At 49.3% G+C, this 13708-nt stretch overlaps 1 protein-coding gene across 2 annotated transcripts; it reads right to left on the reverse strand.

Moving 5' to 3' along the window:
* Positions 1-1418: 1418 nt before the first annotated feature.
* On the reverse strand, positions 1419-11535 carry SERPINA10 (serpin family A member 10). 2 transcript variants are annotated; one of them, XM_043922086.1, is made up of 5 exons: positions 11435-11535; positions 8179-8933; positions 6099-6372; positions 3707-3857; positions 1419-1798 (listed from the first exon to the last, which is right to left on the reverse strand). In XM_043922086.1, exons 2-5 carry the CDS (start codon positions 8894-8896, stop codon positions 1607-1609), a joined length of 1335 nt encoding a protein of 444 aa, XP_043778021.1. In that variant the 5' UTR covers positions 8897-8933; positions 11435-11535; the 3' UTR covers positions 1419-1606. The 2 variants fall into 2 exon arrangements, with proteins under 2 accessions (XP_043778021.1, XP_043778022.1); XM_043922087.1 differs by having other exon boundaries at positions 8179-8929; positions 11435-11488.
* Positions 11536-13708: the final 2173 nt, after the last annotated feature.

Genomic DNA, 13708 nt, shown 5'->3' on the forward strand with positions numbered 1-13708 from the left:
GTTTTAGAATGATAAAGAGTCAGTCTCTAGACTGCAGTTTATTATTATTATCTATTCACATTAGGTACTATTCACATATATCTGTCAGTTGTAATAAGAGGAATAACTATACAGTAAATTTAAGTATATTTAAATTGGCTAGCAAACAGATAAAAATCCAATTAGGTGGTTAGTCAACCTAGTTGACATTCCAAAAATAGTTAACTGTACTCCTGAGTCTCTGAATTTACTCCTAAAATATTTTCTTATCTCTATAAAAGATGATGACGGGCTCAGAAACTGTTTTGTTATCTTTCTTTGAACCTTGGGACAAAGTCCATGCTTACATTCTGTTTAATCACAACGGGTAACTGAGACGTGAGCACATGCCTCCTGTTGAACTGCACCCCATGAGATGCTTTAGACAGGAAGAAGGAAGAGTGGAATGGGCTTGGGGCCTGGAGTCGGGAGTGGCAGGGCCCTGACTCTGCCATTGCTGCACTGGTTTTCCTTCCTCTGAGATGCCCTGCCTGATTTCTCCATTCGATGCTGTAGGCATAGGACGTCAGGCCCACAATACTTTCAGGGACCCATGAAGATGTCTTACTGCTTGCTATAAACAAGTTTCATGCTTTGCATTAGTATAAAGACAGATATAACTGAGAATATATTCACCTTTATACAAATACAGTCATAAATATTTTTATTATACACACATATATGTTTGTGTGTGTATATATGTATATACACATATATGTGTGTGTGTGTGTGTGTGTGTGTATAAAATGGAAGAAGGAATCCACAGAGGCAAAAGGGCCTGGGGCCCATGAAAGCCTTGCCTGCATCCATGTGTGCTCAGTTACTCAGTTGTGTCCGACTCTTTGTGACCCTATGGACTGTGGCCCACCAGGCTCCTCTGGAGATTCTCTAGGCAAGAATACTGGAGTGGGTTTCCATGCCTTCCTCCAGGGGATCTTCCCAACCCAGGGATTGAACTCGAGTCTCTCAATGTCTCTTGCATTGGCAGGCGGGTTCTTTACCACTAGCGCCACCTGGAAAGCCCCATGAAACCCTTACTGTGGCCCTTTCTCTGGTTTCCCGTTTCTTGGCTTTGTATAAAAAAATTAAGAGATTGAACTGGAAGATCTGTAGCTCAGTTAATGGCTCCATGGCATAGGAAAAACCACATGGCGGCAGATGCTGTGATCAGGCCTGACTACAGCTCTCTTTTTTCTAATTTTAGTCGCCAAGAAATTATTCTCTAGTAGGTTAAAATAGAACACTGATTTGTACCAGGGAGCAGTAAAGAGAGCGAAGCACATGACCCATGGAGAATGTGTACTTGTCTTCTTCCCAAAGACTTCATCTTGAAATAGAGTTCTGCTAAGTCCAGATACCAAGATGGTTTCAGTTAATAACATAGGCTCTTACAAACAGGCTTAAAATACCAGCCAGCTCGTACAAACATCTCCTTAAAATAAGCTTGAATTTCATATGCAGACCTATCTAAGAATGGCTCAACTAGCACTTGAGGACAAGAGGGGACGCCCAGTGCCAATGTCCTTGTGGATTCAGACACCTTGGATCCAGCATCGCTGTAGATCCAAGGACTCACGCATGTTGTAAATCACAGGAGAGTTGGATTCACCACCCGGCCCAGAAATAGCACGGTTCTGGAGGTTTCTTCATAGACGATGAAGAGAAATGGCCGGTCCACTCTGATGATGGGAGGCATGTAATAAGCAGTGATTTCTGATAGGGTTCCTGCCATTGCCTCTGTACCTTCTTCATCCACCTCAATCATCGCTCTTTGTAAAACCTAGGAAAGGAAATATGTGGAAGAACATTTGTGTGCTCATGGAGACGAGGGGATTCACTGAGCCCCCAAACACTTTTTGTTATGGTCCTTACCCACGGGGCTGTGCTCTTGGGATGTACTGGTACAGGGCTCATCTGCAGAGGGGAATGGTCTGCGATTGCCCGAGCAGCTGCCTCAGAAGCCCCTCAAGCTCCAGGGGACACCAGGAACCCGATTGTGAAATTCATTCTGGCCAGGGACCAGGGGACTCTGTGGCTGGCCAGTTCACACACACACGGATCAATTTTAGTATATGTGCTGCCGAAGCGAGCACAACACACACACATGGATCAAATCAACAAATACTTACTGAGCATGCACTTTGTGCTACTTATTTTTAAAAATATTCATTTGGCTGTACCGGGTCTGAGCTGTGGCATGCAAACCCTTCGTTGCAGCATTTGGAATCTAGTTCCCTGAGCAGGGTTTGAACCCAGGCCCCCTGCATTGGGAGTGTGGAGTCTTAACCAGTGGACCACCAGGGAAGTCCCTGTGTTACTGATTTTCGAACTGAGCTGATATACCTCCTGGAAGGTTTTCAAGCTGTCTGGAACCCCTGAGAACTTTGACCTTTCTGGCAGGCAGGGGGTGGGAGGGAGGTGGGGCAGGAATGTGGTTATTCTGTAGCAGTCTCCTCGAACCTGGTACCACTCTAAGGTGTCCCCTGGAGCAAGCCTCTGGGTCCCTGAAGTCTTTCTGAACTCAGGTGGCCTGGATATAGACTACCCGTCCTGTTCGCAAGACCCTTTTGTCCAAGAACCTCATGTGATGAGAGTAATGGACCTGTATAATTATTCTAAAAAGAGATAATGAAAACAGTGTATTAATAATAATACCTAGACATTCTCTTAAGTTCCTGGAGTGAAAATTCCCTTCCTGGAGTAAACAAAGGGAAAACATCAATAATTTAGAGTTTAAGCTCTAAAACCAAAACACATTTCTTCAGTCTTTCATGTGTTTGTAGCAGAAATGCATATGTTGGATGCTACAGAGGCAGAACTAAGGACAAAGAATGTAATTTGGGGGAATTACAGGTCAAAATATATATATGAATAAAACGCAAAAAACAGTTTTAGCCATTTGTAGATTGAGCTGCTTTTCAAATAAGTTCTGTGTCACTGCAAACATTAAAAAACAAAGCTGGAAGATTGTTTTGTAGGGATCTATCAGAGGGGGTTTTCAGAAGAGGCGGGAAGTTAGCCAGATGACCCCGGGGGTTTTCTTCCCTCTCCAAAGCAGTGGGCGTCACTGGCAGTCAGGTGGTTAAGAAGAAGATTCCACTGCAGGGAGTGTGGGCTCAATTCATGGTCGGGAAACTAAGATCCCACAAGCTGCAGGGTGCAGCCCCTCCCCCCACCCAAATCAGTGAATAAAACGGTCAGGTGGTGCAGTTTATGGGCTTCTAAGTGAATCTGTGAACCAAGTCCCTTTTGGGGTAAATTTCTCCTTGAGCACTGAGAGAAGAGAGGGAGGGAGCGCTACATAAATTAGTTAAACAGATGTTTTAATAAAGTAGCTCCAAATTCTTCAGACATCCAGCTTGGGCGCTGTTTCAAGTCTTTGGGAATTTTAATCTAGTTTTCTACTACAAGGCTTCTCTTGTGGCTCAGCTGGTAAAGAATCCACCTACAATGCGGGAGACCTGGGTTCCATCCCTGGGTTGGGAAGATTCCCTGGAGAAGGGAAAGGCTACCCACTCCAGTATTCTGGCCTGGAGAATCCCATGGACTGGACAGTCCGTGGGGTCGCAAAGAGTCAGACACGACTGAGAGACTTTCACTTTTCTACTACAACTCAGCCTTTTATCGACGTTCAGTGGGATGGAAAAACATCTGTTCTCTTGGACCCCCCTGAAAGAGCCTGACTTACCTTGGAAACTTTCAGGTTTCTTTCAGTAGCCGCGAGATTACTCAGGTCAGCCCAGGGTGAGAAGATTTTTCGGACTCCCATCTGTTTAAGCAGCTCATGCATCTTATACTTTTGGTCTAACTTGAACTTTGGAAAGAAAACTTCCATTTTTCTGTGGTACAAGTACATATAATGGTGAACCGTAGACAAAAACTGTAGATTCTGAACACTAAAAAGGTCACACCTTCTTTTTACCTTCCTCCAAGTTTACTCCTAGTAACAAGTCTCCTTCAGTTGACTGTAGCTCATTCTGCTCTTTTGTAATGGTCTGACTCAGAGAAGAGAGTTCTGACTTATCAAATATGTATTACTTCTGCTTCAGGAAACCAGTTTTATTTCCCAATGACTCACATTCTCTTTAGGGAAAGATGCCGTCCTTTGTATCCATTTCCCTGTGTGTTAAAAACAACCCAACCAAATACCTCCTGCCATGGATCCTGCAGACTCCTGGAGGCGGGCTGTTTTCAGTCCCTATTCTGTGGACTCCCAGGATTCCAGGAGAAACTTGGGAGTCTGGGAATGGTCAGGGGGAGAGGAGCAAGGGAAATTTTCAACCCCCTATTTATTTTTAGCCAGAGAAACTCTGATATTTATCTGTCTTATCTATCTCTCTGCCTATCTATCTAGCTATGTTGGGTTGGCCAAAAAGCTCATTCAGGTCTTTCTATGCCACCTATAAAAATATACATTGGAGTTCTTACCCTTGTTTAGAAAGATGGGTTCTGTGGCTCAAAAATAAAAGAATGTAAACTACTAACTGGTACTAAATAGTCTTAAAGAAGTCCCAGTGTCTTCATCTGTGAAGTACAGCCAAAATACCAATACCGATTTCACCGTGTTCTTCAGAGGAGTCAATGACATAACATATGTGAAGCACCCAGAACAATGTCTGGTGTAGAGTAGAGGCCCAATGAATATTCATTTCCTTTTGCCCCCTCAACCCTTCTTTCTTCCTCTCTTGTAGAGTTGGGCAGGGCTCACACTGTAGTGTAACTGAGGACATGGCAGGTCTTGAAGACTGATTTATAAATTGATTCACCTAAACATTTGTTGAGGGCTTACTACGTTGAAGTCCTTTGCCAGGCTCTAAGGATTTAAAGAAGAGGAATGAAGATAAAATGAACACTGGGACCTTTAGCTGGACTCCCCTCTGTGTCAGATTCTAGAGTGACGGATTCAGGAGGCATCGCCTTGGCCTCCTTACTGGTGCTGACTTCCTTGTACCCTGATGGGTGGATTAATTTATTCCACAAGCATTTGCGAGCCTGCCCGGTGCTCCCACCCCTGCTCTCTGTGCTCAGCCTCCTCCCCAGGTCATCGCATCTGGTCTCATGGTTCCATTTTTGTGCTGCTGACTCCCCAGCCTGGACCTCACCCCCCACACACCAGATCCAGCCGTTGATACCCAGCTGTTGCCTTTTTGATATGCCCACCCGGCTGCCTAATAGCTATTTCTAATCCAGCTCATTCCAACTGAACTTTTGCACATACCCCTTGGCATGTTCGTCCCACAGTCTCCCTTTTCAGTATGTGGCAAATCCTTCCAGTTGCTAAGGCCAAAACCTTCATCTTTGTCTCCCCCCTTTCTCTCTCGCCCACATCCCGTCCATGGGCCAATCCCGTGACTTCCAGGTTCACAGATCCAGGACCCGCTGCTCCTCCTTACCTCCGCTGCCACGACCTGCCACTGTCCTGATCTGGGCGGTTATGCTGACCACGTGACTGGTCCCCTTGCTCCTACCACATGGCCCCAGCATCTCTTCTCAACAAGCACAGACCATGTTGCTGCTCAGCTTGGCTCCAGTGGCTTCCCATCTCTTTTGGAAAAAGCCCAAGTCTTTCCCAGGGCCTGTAATGTACAGTCCTGGGTGACGGCTGCTGGTTCCCCTGCAACCTCACCTCCAAACTGCGGCAGCCTCACCGGCCACCTCACTGTGCCTCGAACCCCCACCAAGCAGGCTCCCAAAGCAGAACTTTCACACTTCCACCTGTAACTCTTCTCTCCCTCAGGGCACCCTCACAGCCCTCCTTCATCTTAGGTGTTTGCCTACGTCTACCTTCTTGGCCTGGCCTCCCCTGGTGCCCACCTGCACCTCACTAGAATGTGAGCTCCCTGAGGAGGGCTAGCATCATGCATACATCACGCCTGACAAGTGGGAGAGCCTTGATGAGGACTGGCCAAGTGAACAAGGAGGCACGCACTGTGACAGATGCTGACAGAGTGGAAAACAGGACAAGTGTAGCCCCTGCCATCAGGGAGCCCGCCATGGGGCAGGAGAGGCGCAGAATGAAATTGCGAGTGCCCACAGGGAAGGGGAGGCTGAGCTGGGGCAGGGCGACAGGAGAGCTGTACCTGGCTTTCATGTTCCTAAGCCACACGTCCACCAGGTCTGTGGTCAAGTAGTCTTCAAGGGTGAGGTGGTCACCTATCCTCCCCATGAGGACCACCAGCATGGAGGCGTTTCCTCGGTAGGGCAGCTTGAGGACATGGCAACGAAAATTCTTATCAAAAGTGGAGGCAAACTTGCCTGACTTGTACATCATGGGCACCTTGACCGTCTTGTACTTGTCCAGGTAGAAAGTGTCCATTTCAGTAAGAGCAGGGTCAAAAGGGATCAGCCATTTCCCTGAACAGGTAAGAAAGGAACTCATTGTAGAAACGATCCTCCCCTAAAGCATCATTTTTGCCAAAGTAATAAAAGGCCAGGGTTCTGTCCCCCTTTTTGCCCAACTAGGAAAGGTATCTTTATTGGATTTGTTTTGCCCAAAGCTCAGGCAGTCAGGAGGAAGGCATGGCAACCCACTCCAGTATTCTTGTCTGGAGAACCTCCATGGACAGAAGGGCCTAGGGACTAGGGCCTAGTCCTTGTGGTCGCACAAAGCCGGACATGACTAAAGTGACTTAGCATGTATGCATGCAGGCAGCCAGAATAAATTTCCCAAAGATCAGCCTTTCCCAGGCTCCTTTCCCAACTGACAAAACATGAATCCAGGGACTTCCCTCATTGTCTAGTGGTCCAGAATCTGCCTTCCAATGCAGGGAACACAGGTTTGATCCCTGGTCCAATGCAGGGCACACAGGAACATCCCACATACTGTGAGGCAACTAAGGCCGCGTGCCACCACTATGGAGCGTGACGAAACAAGAGCCCTGACACAGCCACAAATAAAGTGGTGAAAGCCACTCAGTCGCGTCCAACTCTTTGCAACCCCATGGACTAAGCAATCCATGGAATTCTCCAGGCCAGAATACTGGAGTGGGTAGCCTTTTCCTTCTCCAGGGGATCTTCCCAAGCCAGGATTGAATCCAGGTCTTCTGCATTGCAGGCGGATTCTTTACCAACTGAGCCACAAGGGAAGCCTGTAAAATACACACACACACACACACACACACACACACGAATCTACCCAAAGACCTGCTGGAATCACACACTGAAGCAAGGAGATATCCCCTAACCACCTGTGGCTCCCTCACTGTTCTGGACAAAACACAGGGTGAACAAAAGTCACTCATTCCAGACGATGCCCGAAGGACACACTTCCGTCTATACTCGCTTCCTTGTGGTTGGTTAGCTCCAACCTAGAGAAGACTTTGGGCCTGGCTGCAGCCCTGTCTGCAGGAAGGGCTCTCTGACCGCTCCTTTGGTGCATACAATGTGCAGACAGAGGCCCCCGGCAGACGCGGTGACGTTCCCACCTGTCCTGGGCTCAGTGAGGCTCTGAGCAGGGGGCACCTTGGCCGCCGGCATGCAGGCGCGTGACTCCGCACACAGACATCGGTCTGGCCTGGCTCAATGAAAGTCCCCCTCCCGGACATTGCAAGTCCCCTAGTGTCTCCTTCCTGCTACAACGGTGGCCATGCAAGGCCACTGCTCCACGAGAAAGGCAGGATGGAAAGGACCTGAGATGAACCCCTCCTCTGAGTTCAGCTTCTGCCGTTTACCTTGTGACCTTGACCTAGCCAACCTCTCTGAGCCTCACTTCTCTATAGTAGGTGGGAGAGTTTGCATTTTCTATACTGAGAATCTGAGGACAAGCGACTTTGTCACTTGCCCCAGTTCACAAAAGTAGAGGGTGAAGGAGCAAAGATGTAACCCTAAATATCTCAGATGATCTAGTTTAAAAAAAAAAATAACCCAAAAGGTTCCCCATGTCAGAATGTCAGAGGAGAGCTAGGTAGACATGTCTGGAAAATTATCAGTAAGGCCTGCAGGCACGCGGGGCCCCCAGGGCAGGGGCATCAAATGGACACATTGTCTGGCACTGTGCCCGGTACATCCTACCTGTTCAATGCATGTTTCAATCTGTTTGCGAAACCTGAGAACATGTTCCTAGGAAATCCTTTGGCATCAACTGGACACAGGCCCAGAAGGAAAGGAAGAGACAGGCAAAGAGACTCACGGCTTTGGAAGAGCAGAATGTTATCCAAGTACCTTTGAACAAGATGTAATCCACGAGAATTAATTCAGTGTCAGGATTAATCTCATCGAAGAGCTTGGGAAGTTTCCCCTGCGTCTGTTGGTTCATGTAATGATTCATGAGACTTTTGGCCTGGGAAGTGTTACGAAAATTCACAGTCACACACTCCATATCGAAATACCTCTTGGAGAGATTGAGGAAGGTCTCTCTGATGTCAAAGTCCTTGTGGATGAAGGCGAAACTCCCCTGGGCCAGGCCCAGCTCTGGGTTATGGGAGAGGCTCTCTCGCAGCTGCTTGAAGAGGGCAGGCAGGCGTGGTGGTAGGGTCTGGTTCAAGGTCTGCAAGAGGAGTTCCTCCAGCTGGGCTCTACTGTGCCCCCCGGCCCCCAGAGTCAAGGCAGCCATGGCCCAGGCCAGGCCGAGTGGGGAGAAGACCACGTTGCCATCATGCTTCAGGGAGATCTTACGTAGCAGGCTGAACCCCAAGTTGGAGGCCTCCCTGGAGAGCTTCTGCCCCTCGGTCGAAAGCCAAGGGGAGTCTTCCTCCCCCTCCTCCTCCTCTGGAGCCCACAGTCTCTCACTGGTCTGGTTGGTCTTGTTTTGGGCCCTGGCAGTTAGCAGAGTCTCCAGCCCTGCCTGGACCTCCGGCGAGCGGGAAGCAAGGGTGGAACCTGGCGCCAGCCATGCCTGGGCCAGGAGGCAGGCCAGCAGAAGGCTCAGCACCGCCCACATCAGGGCAGCGTGGAGGCCCGGTCAGCAGCAAGGCTTCCTTGGGAGAAAAGAAGGCAGAGATCGTCCTTAATGTCTGATGCCCACCTCCTCCCTGGGTCCTCCTCCGGTGACCTCACTTCCTTCCTAGGGGTCGAGGCTTATCTCCCCAAGGCAGGGCGGGGGAGACCCTGAGCAAATAGGGTCATGGTTGTCACCTGAATTGGTGGGTGGGGAGGTGTCTTATTTCACGGAGAAAAACCTCCACCAGTTTCCACTGGGGACTAGGCCACAGACCTCACAGAGTTTCCATCAGCAGAGACCCTCTGAGCCAGGCCACCCGAAGCAAAATGTGCTGCCAGGGTGTGGTTCCCAGGCCTCTTGTTGATGCAGAGGCCTGTGTCCTCGCTATGCCGGCTACAAGATGACCCCCTGGCTCTGGGACTTAGCACATTGCTTTTGGCTTTTGATAAACAGGGTCACAGCCTCTGGGGCCTCATTCTTTCTGTGGCTTGAGTGGCATAACCTTATTCGGTGAAATGCTCGGCTGTTTTCTGCGAGTGTTTAGGAAGCTCTGCCCAATTCTATGGAGAAGGCAATGGCACCCCACTCCAGTACTCTTGCCTGGAAAATCTCATGGATGGAGGAGCCTGGTAGGCTGCAGTCCATGGAGTCGCACAGAGTCGGACACGACTGAAGTGACTTAGCAGCAGCAGCCCAATTCTAAGTGGCAAGCCTGCATTCCATAGGTCACTCCAGCATTAAGTGTGCTGGGTAAAGACCTGCTGGAGTGTACCAAATGTACCCAGGTTCATGCCTTCATTATATCACAGGCTTTAGCAACCCTTTGTAAATTAATCCCACAGCAAGATACTCTTAAATTCAGAGTCACTTCTGTCTGTGATGGTTTCCATGTGGTGCTAGTAGTAAAGAATCTGTCTGCCACTGTAGGAGATGCTGGTTTGATCCCTGGTTTGGGAAGATCCCCCTGAAGAAGGAGATGGTAGGGTGGGTTGTCACACATTCCCATTCATCTCAGTATTCATGATCAGCAGGAAGAAAGAAGGTTTCCACATACCCACTCCAGTATCTTGCCTAGAAAATCCCATGGACGGAGGAGCCTGGTAGGTTTGCAGTCCATGGGGTTGCTAAGAGTCGGACACGAGTAAGCGACTTCACTTTCACTTTTCACTTTCTTGCACTGGAGAACGAAATGGTAACCCATTCCAGTGTTCTTGCCTGGAGAATCCCAGGGACGGGGGAGCCTTGTGGGCTGCTGTCTATGGGGTCGCACAGAGCCGGACACAACTGAAGCGACTTAGCAGCAGCCACATACCTTAGTAACAGCAAACTGCCCATCACTTGGTGCCAACAAGAAATTGCCATAACTCTGAACTCTCATTCTCCTCCAATGAGCTTTTATTCAAAACAACGCTCCCCAGCTTCCTCCTAGAACCTAATAAAAGCCAGCCTGGCCTTTGTCTCTTTGGGAACTGCCTATGATTGGCCAGTTTGTCCTGAATTGCAATTCCTCTGATATTCCTGAACCTATTCATCTTTACTTCATTATAATTGCCATTAATTTTGTTTAAGGGGCTTCCCTGGTGGCTCAGATGGTAAAGAATCTGCCTGCAATGCAGGAGACCCAGATTCAATCCCTGGGTCAGGAAGATCCCCTGGAGAAGAAAATGGCTACTCACTCCAGTATTCTTGCCTGGAGAATCTCATGAACAGAGGAGCCTGGCAGGCTATAGTCCATGGGGATGCAAAGAGTTGGACATGACTTTCATTTTCTAAGGGGCTTCCCAGGTGGCTCATTGGTGAAGAATCTGCCTGCCAATGCAGGAGACACAGGTTCAATCCCTGCTCCGGGAAGATCCCATATGCCATGGAGCAAAGCCCATGAGCCACAACTACTGAAGCCTGCCCGCCTAGAGCCCGTACTCCACAACGAGAAGCCACTGCAGTGAGAAGTCCATGGACTGCAACTAGAGAGTAGCCCCGGGTTGCCACAACTGAAGAAAAGTCCATGCAGCATGAAGACCCAGCACAGACAAAAATAAGTACATAAATAAAATTTAAAAACCAATTTTTTTTGTTTGTTTAAGGATGACACAGAGATGTGGCACCCTAAATAGAACCTGAGCAGTAAGAAATCAACCTCTCACTCACCACTTCTCAGCCCTTAATATACCTGGGGCTGCAAACCCACCCCCAGATCTGGAAGCTGCAGGGACTCACTTGCTTGGGCAGACAGGTCTCTGGGAAGAAGGCCAGAGAGCTATGTGGGGCTTGCAAGTGACTGTTGTGGGCATGACATCTCAAGCCTTCAAAGCCTCTTCCGCTGGCCTCCTCTCTGCGGAGGAAGCCCCTGTGTCTACAACAAGCCTCTTACCTCCCCCACCTCCTCGCTGCCCCATCCAGTCCAGGCATGAGGGCTCAGCGCTGCCCAGGTTGCCACCCCCTCCCCTGGGAACCCACCCAGAGGAGACAGAAGGTCTTCTCTCCCCATCCCTCATTAGGCAGACACTGTGAAGTCTCCCTTTGATTTACTGCTCTTACCAGTGAGTGGCCACCTGGTGCCTGGGAAGGTCCTTCATTTAGGGCAAAGACAGAAGGTTAGGGCTTGTAGCCGAAAGCCTGCAGCAAATATTTGCTATTCCAAAGTGTGATCCCCCCGTGGGGCTGTTACTGATTAACATCCTGCTTGGAGATGGTGGCGTTTCTGGTAAAGTCAAGAGGGAGAGAGAGGCTTCCCATAATCCCCTGCAATCCTGCACCCCTGACCCTTGGGCAATTCCTCCATGAAGTCATCTGCTTCTCAAGCCAGGCAGCACCCCAGTGAGACCCAGCTCCTCGTGGGACGTAGCTGCTGCCGGCGCTGAACACCTCGCAGGAAGGAAGGGCTGGAACCCACGGAGGCCTCCTGGGTCCCCCAACTCAAAGCTGGGCCCCGTGTGAGGAGGGAAGGCAGAAATGAATAAGACCTGCTCCCAACACCTCCCAAGGAACTTTTCAGTCCACTGGGAGAGCTGTCATTGTTATTTAGTCGCTAAGTCATATCCAGCTCTTTGCGACCCCACAGATTGTAGCCCGCCAGGCTCCTCCATCCATGGGGATTCTCCAGACAAGAATACTGGAGTGGGTGGCCATTTCCTTCTCCAAGGGATCTTCCCCACCCAGAGATTGAACCCACGTCTCTCCCATCTCCTGCATTGGCAGGCAGATTATCTACCACTCTGCCACCTGGGAAGCCCCCTCAGTGGGAGAGACAGACCCTTTAATCACCACCAGCCATATAGAGTCTATTTCAAGGTCAGCTCTCTGCTTCACCGGGTCGATGGACTCGTAAGACTAAAATCCTCAAACACCCAAAGTCAAGGCTGATGTAGACCCTTTAAGACAAAAACTCTCAGACTGTTAGACTCTTTTTTATAATATAAATATTTTATGCACCCTTTACCATTCTGAAGTGAAATTTGTAGTTAATGGAATCTACCCACAGAATTTAAAAAATAATAATAATGCTTTATAATATGGAGGGGAAAAGGAAACCATAAGAACATAATGCTTCTTTTAGTATGTAAATGCTCTGCCATGACTACACTAGAAGCGGCAGTGATACTGTCAGATGTGGGGCCAGGTGAGAGAGCTCTCTGCTGCACACCTCTTGCATTGGCCCTTCCACACCACAGCCACGATCACTACCAGTGATGCGGTTTTCTGCAATGGTGAGTCACGTTCAGTTCCCCAAAAACAAAAATATACATCTTCCTCTGATTTATTTTCATAGAAAATTCCATGGGAACTAAAAATTGATGGTGGGGGGGGATGGCGTTTTTAGCTGAGTTGAAATACCTGTGGCCCTGTGAGAGTCTAGGTTCAGATCATTTATAAGTGGGTTTTTCCAATGGTCCACCCACATGGACTTGCAGTGGGACATTGCAGTCACGTGACACCACTTCATCGTGGAGGACAGGCCTGTGTGTTTCCAGTGTATCTGGCATGTCTGGCCCGCACTCACGGAAACTCAATAGCACTGCTCCAGATGGTTGTGGAAGTCAGAAGTGCCCCAGCAAGTTTCCAGAGTGTTCCTCTGGGGAAGTACCTGCTCTGTGGAGAGTGGCGGCCTGAAGAGGTCGAAGTGAAGGGTGCGGGCAGATGAGGCTGGGCCAGGGTTCTGGGCTCAGCCAGGAGCCAGCCTCTCCTTCCGGCCCCTGGAGTTCTGCAGCTGAGGGGCAGCTGGAGACCAGGAGGCAGGGGCTGCTTCCTGCTGGGAGTGAGGGGGTTTCTGCTTGGGGCAAATGCCTGGGAGGAACTCGTGAGCATGGCGGGTGTGGAGGGTGTGGAGCACAGCGCTCACAGGGGATTCAGAGGTGCCATAAAAGTCATCATGGAGCATTTGACCATTTGGGAGTCTCTTAAAACTTCTGCGGGAATTTCAGAAGCAGATCTTTATAAGGAAGACAGCAGAATGTATTGAGAAGAGTGTAAAGGCCTCTGTCAGACACCCTGGGCTTGAATCTCAAGTCTTCTCAATTCCTGACTGCTGGACCTTAGAAACGTAACCTAACTTCTGTGAACTTGCTTTTCCTTCTCCATAAAGTAGCCAAAACTGTGCCCCTGACCCACGAATATCTCAGCAGTACCCAGGAACCAGGAAGTCTGTAGGCAACATTGCTTCTAAGGTGGTGGGTCCCGACCCCCAGGAAGGGTGGCCCGGAAGTTCTCCAACTTCAGCAAGGATGAGCCCTGCACTGCTCCCAGCAGGTCAAGGTCAACACTTGCCCCTGTAACTGTGAGCTCTTTCACCAGCTGTGTGGCCCTGAACAAGCT

The sequence above is a fragment of the Cervus elaphus genome, chromosome 13 (genome assembly GCF_910594005.1).
Source record: "Cervus elaphus chromosome 13, mCerEla1.1, whole genome shotgun sequence".
Classification (NCBI taxonomy): Eukaryota; Metazoa; Chordata; class Mammalia; order Artiodactyla; family Cervidae; genus Cervus; species Cervus elaphus.

Bases quoted from the DNA above. Each gene is read 5' to 3' on its own strand.
- SERPINA10 (XM_043922086.1), bottom strand. From the start codon at position 8,896: ATGTGGGCGGTGCTGAGCCTTCTGCTGGCCTGCCTCCTGGCCCAGGCA. The intron at 6,373-8,178 runs GTACTTGGATAA...TTACCTGTTCAG, and splicing joins GGATTACATCTTGTTCAAAG to GGAAATGGCTGATCCCTTTT. The intron at 3,858-6,098 runs GTACAGCTCTCC...CTTGTACCACAG, and splicing joins CTTAGGAACATGAAAGCCAG to AAAAATGGAAGTTTTCTTTC.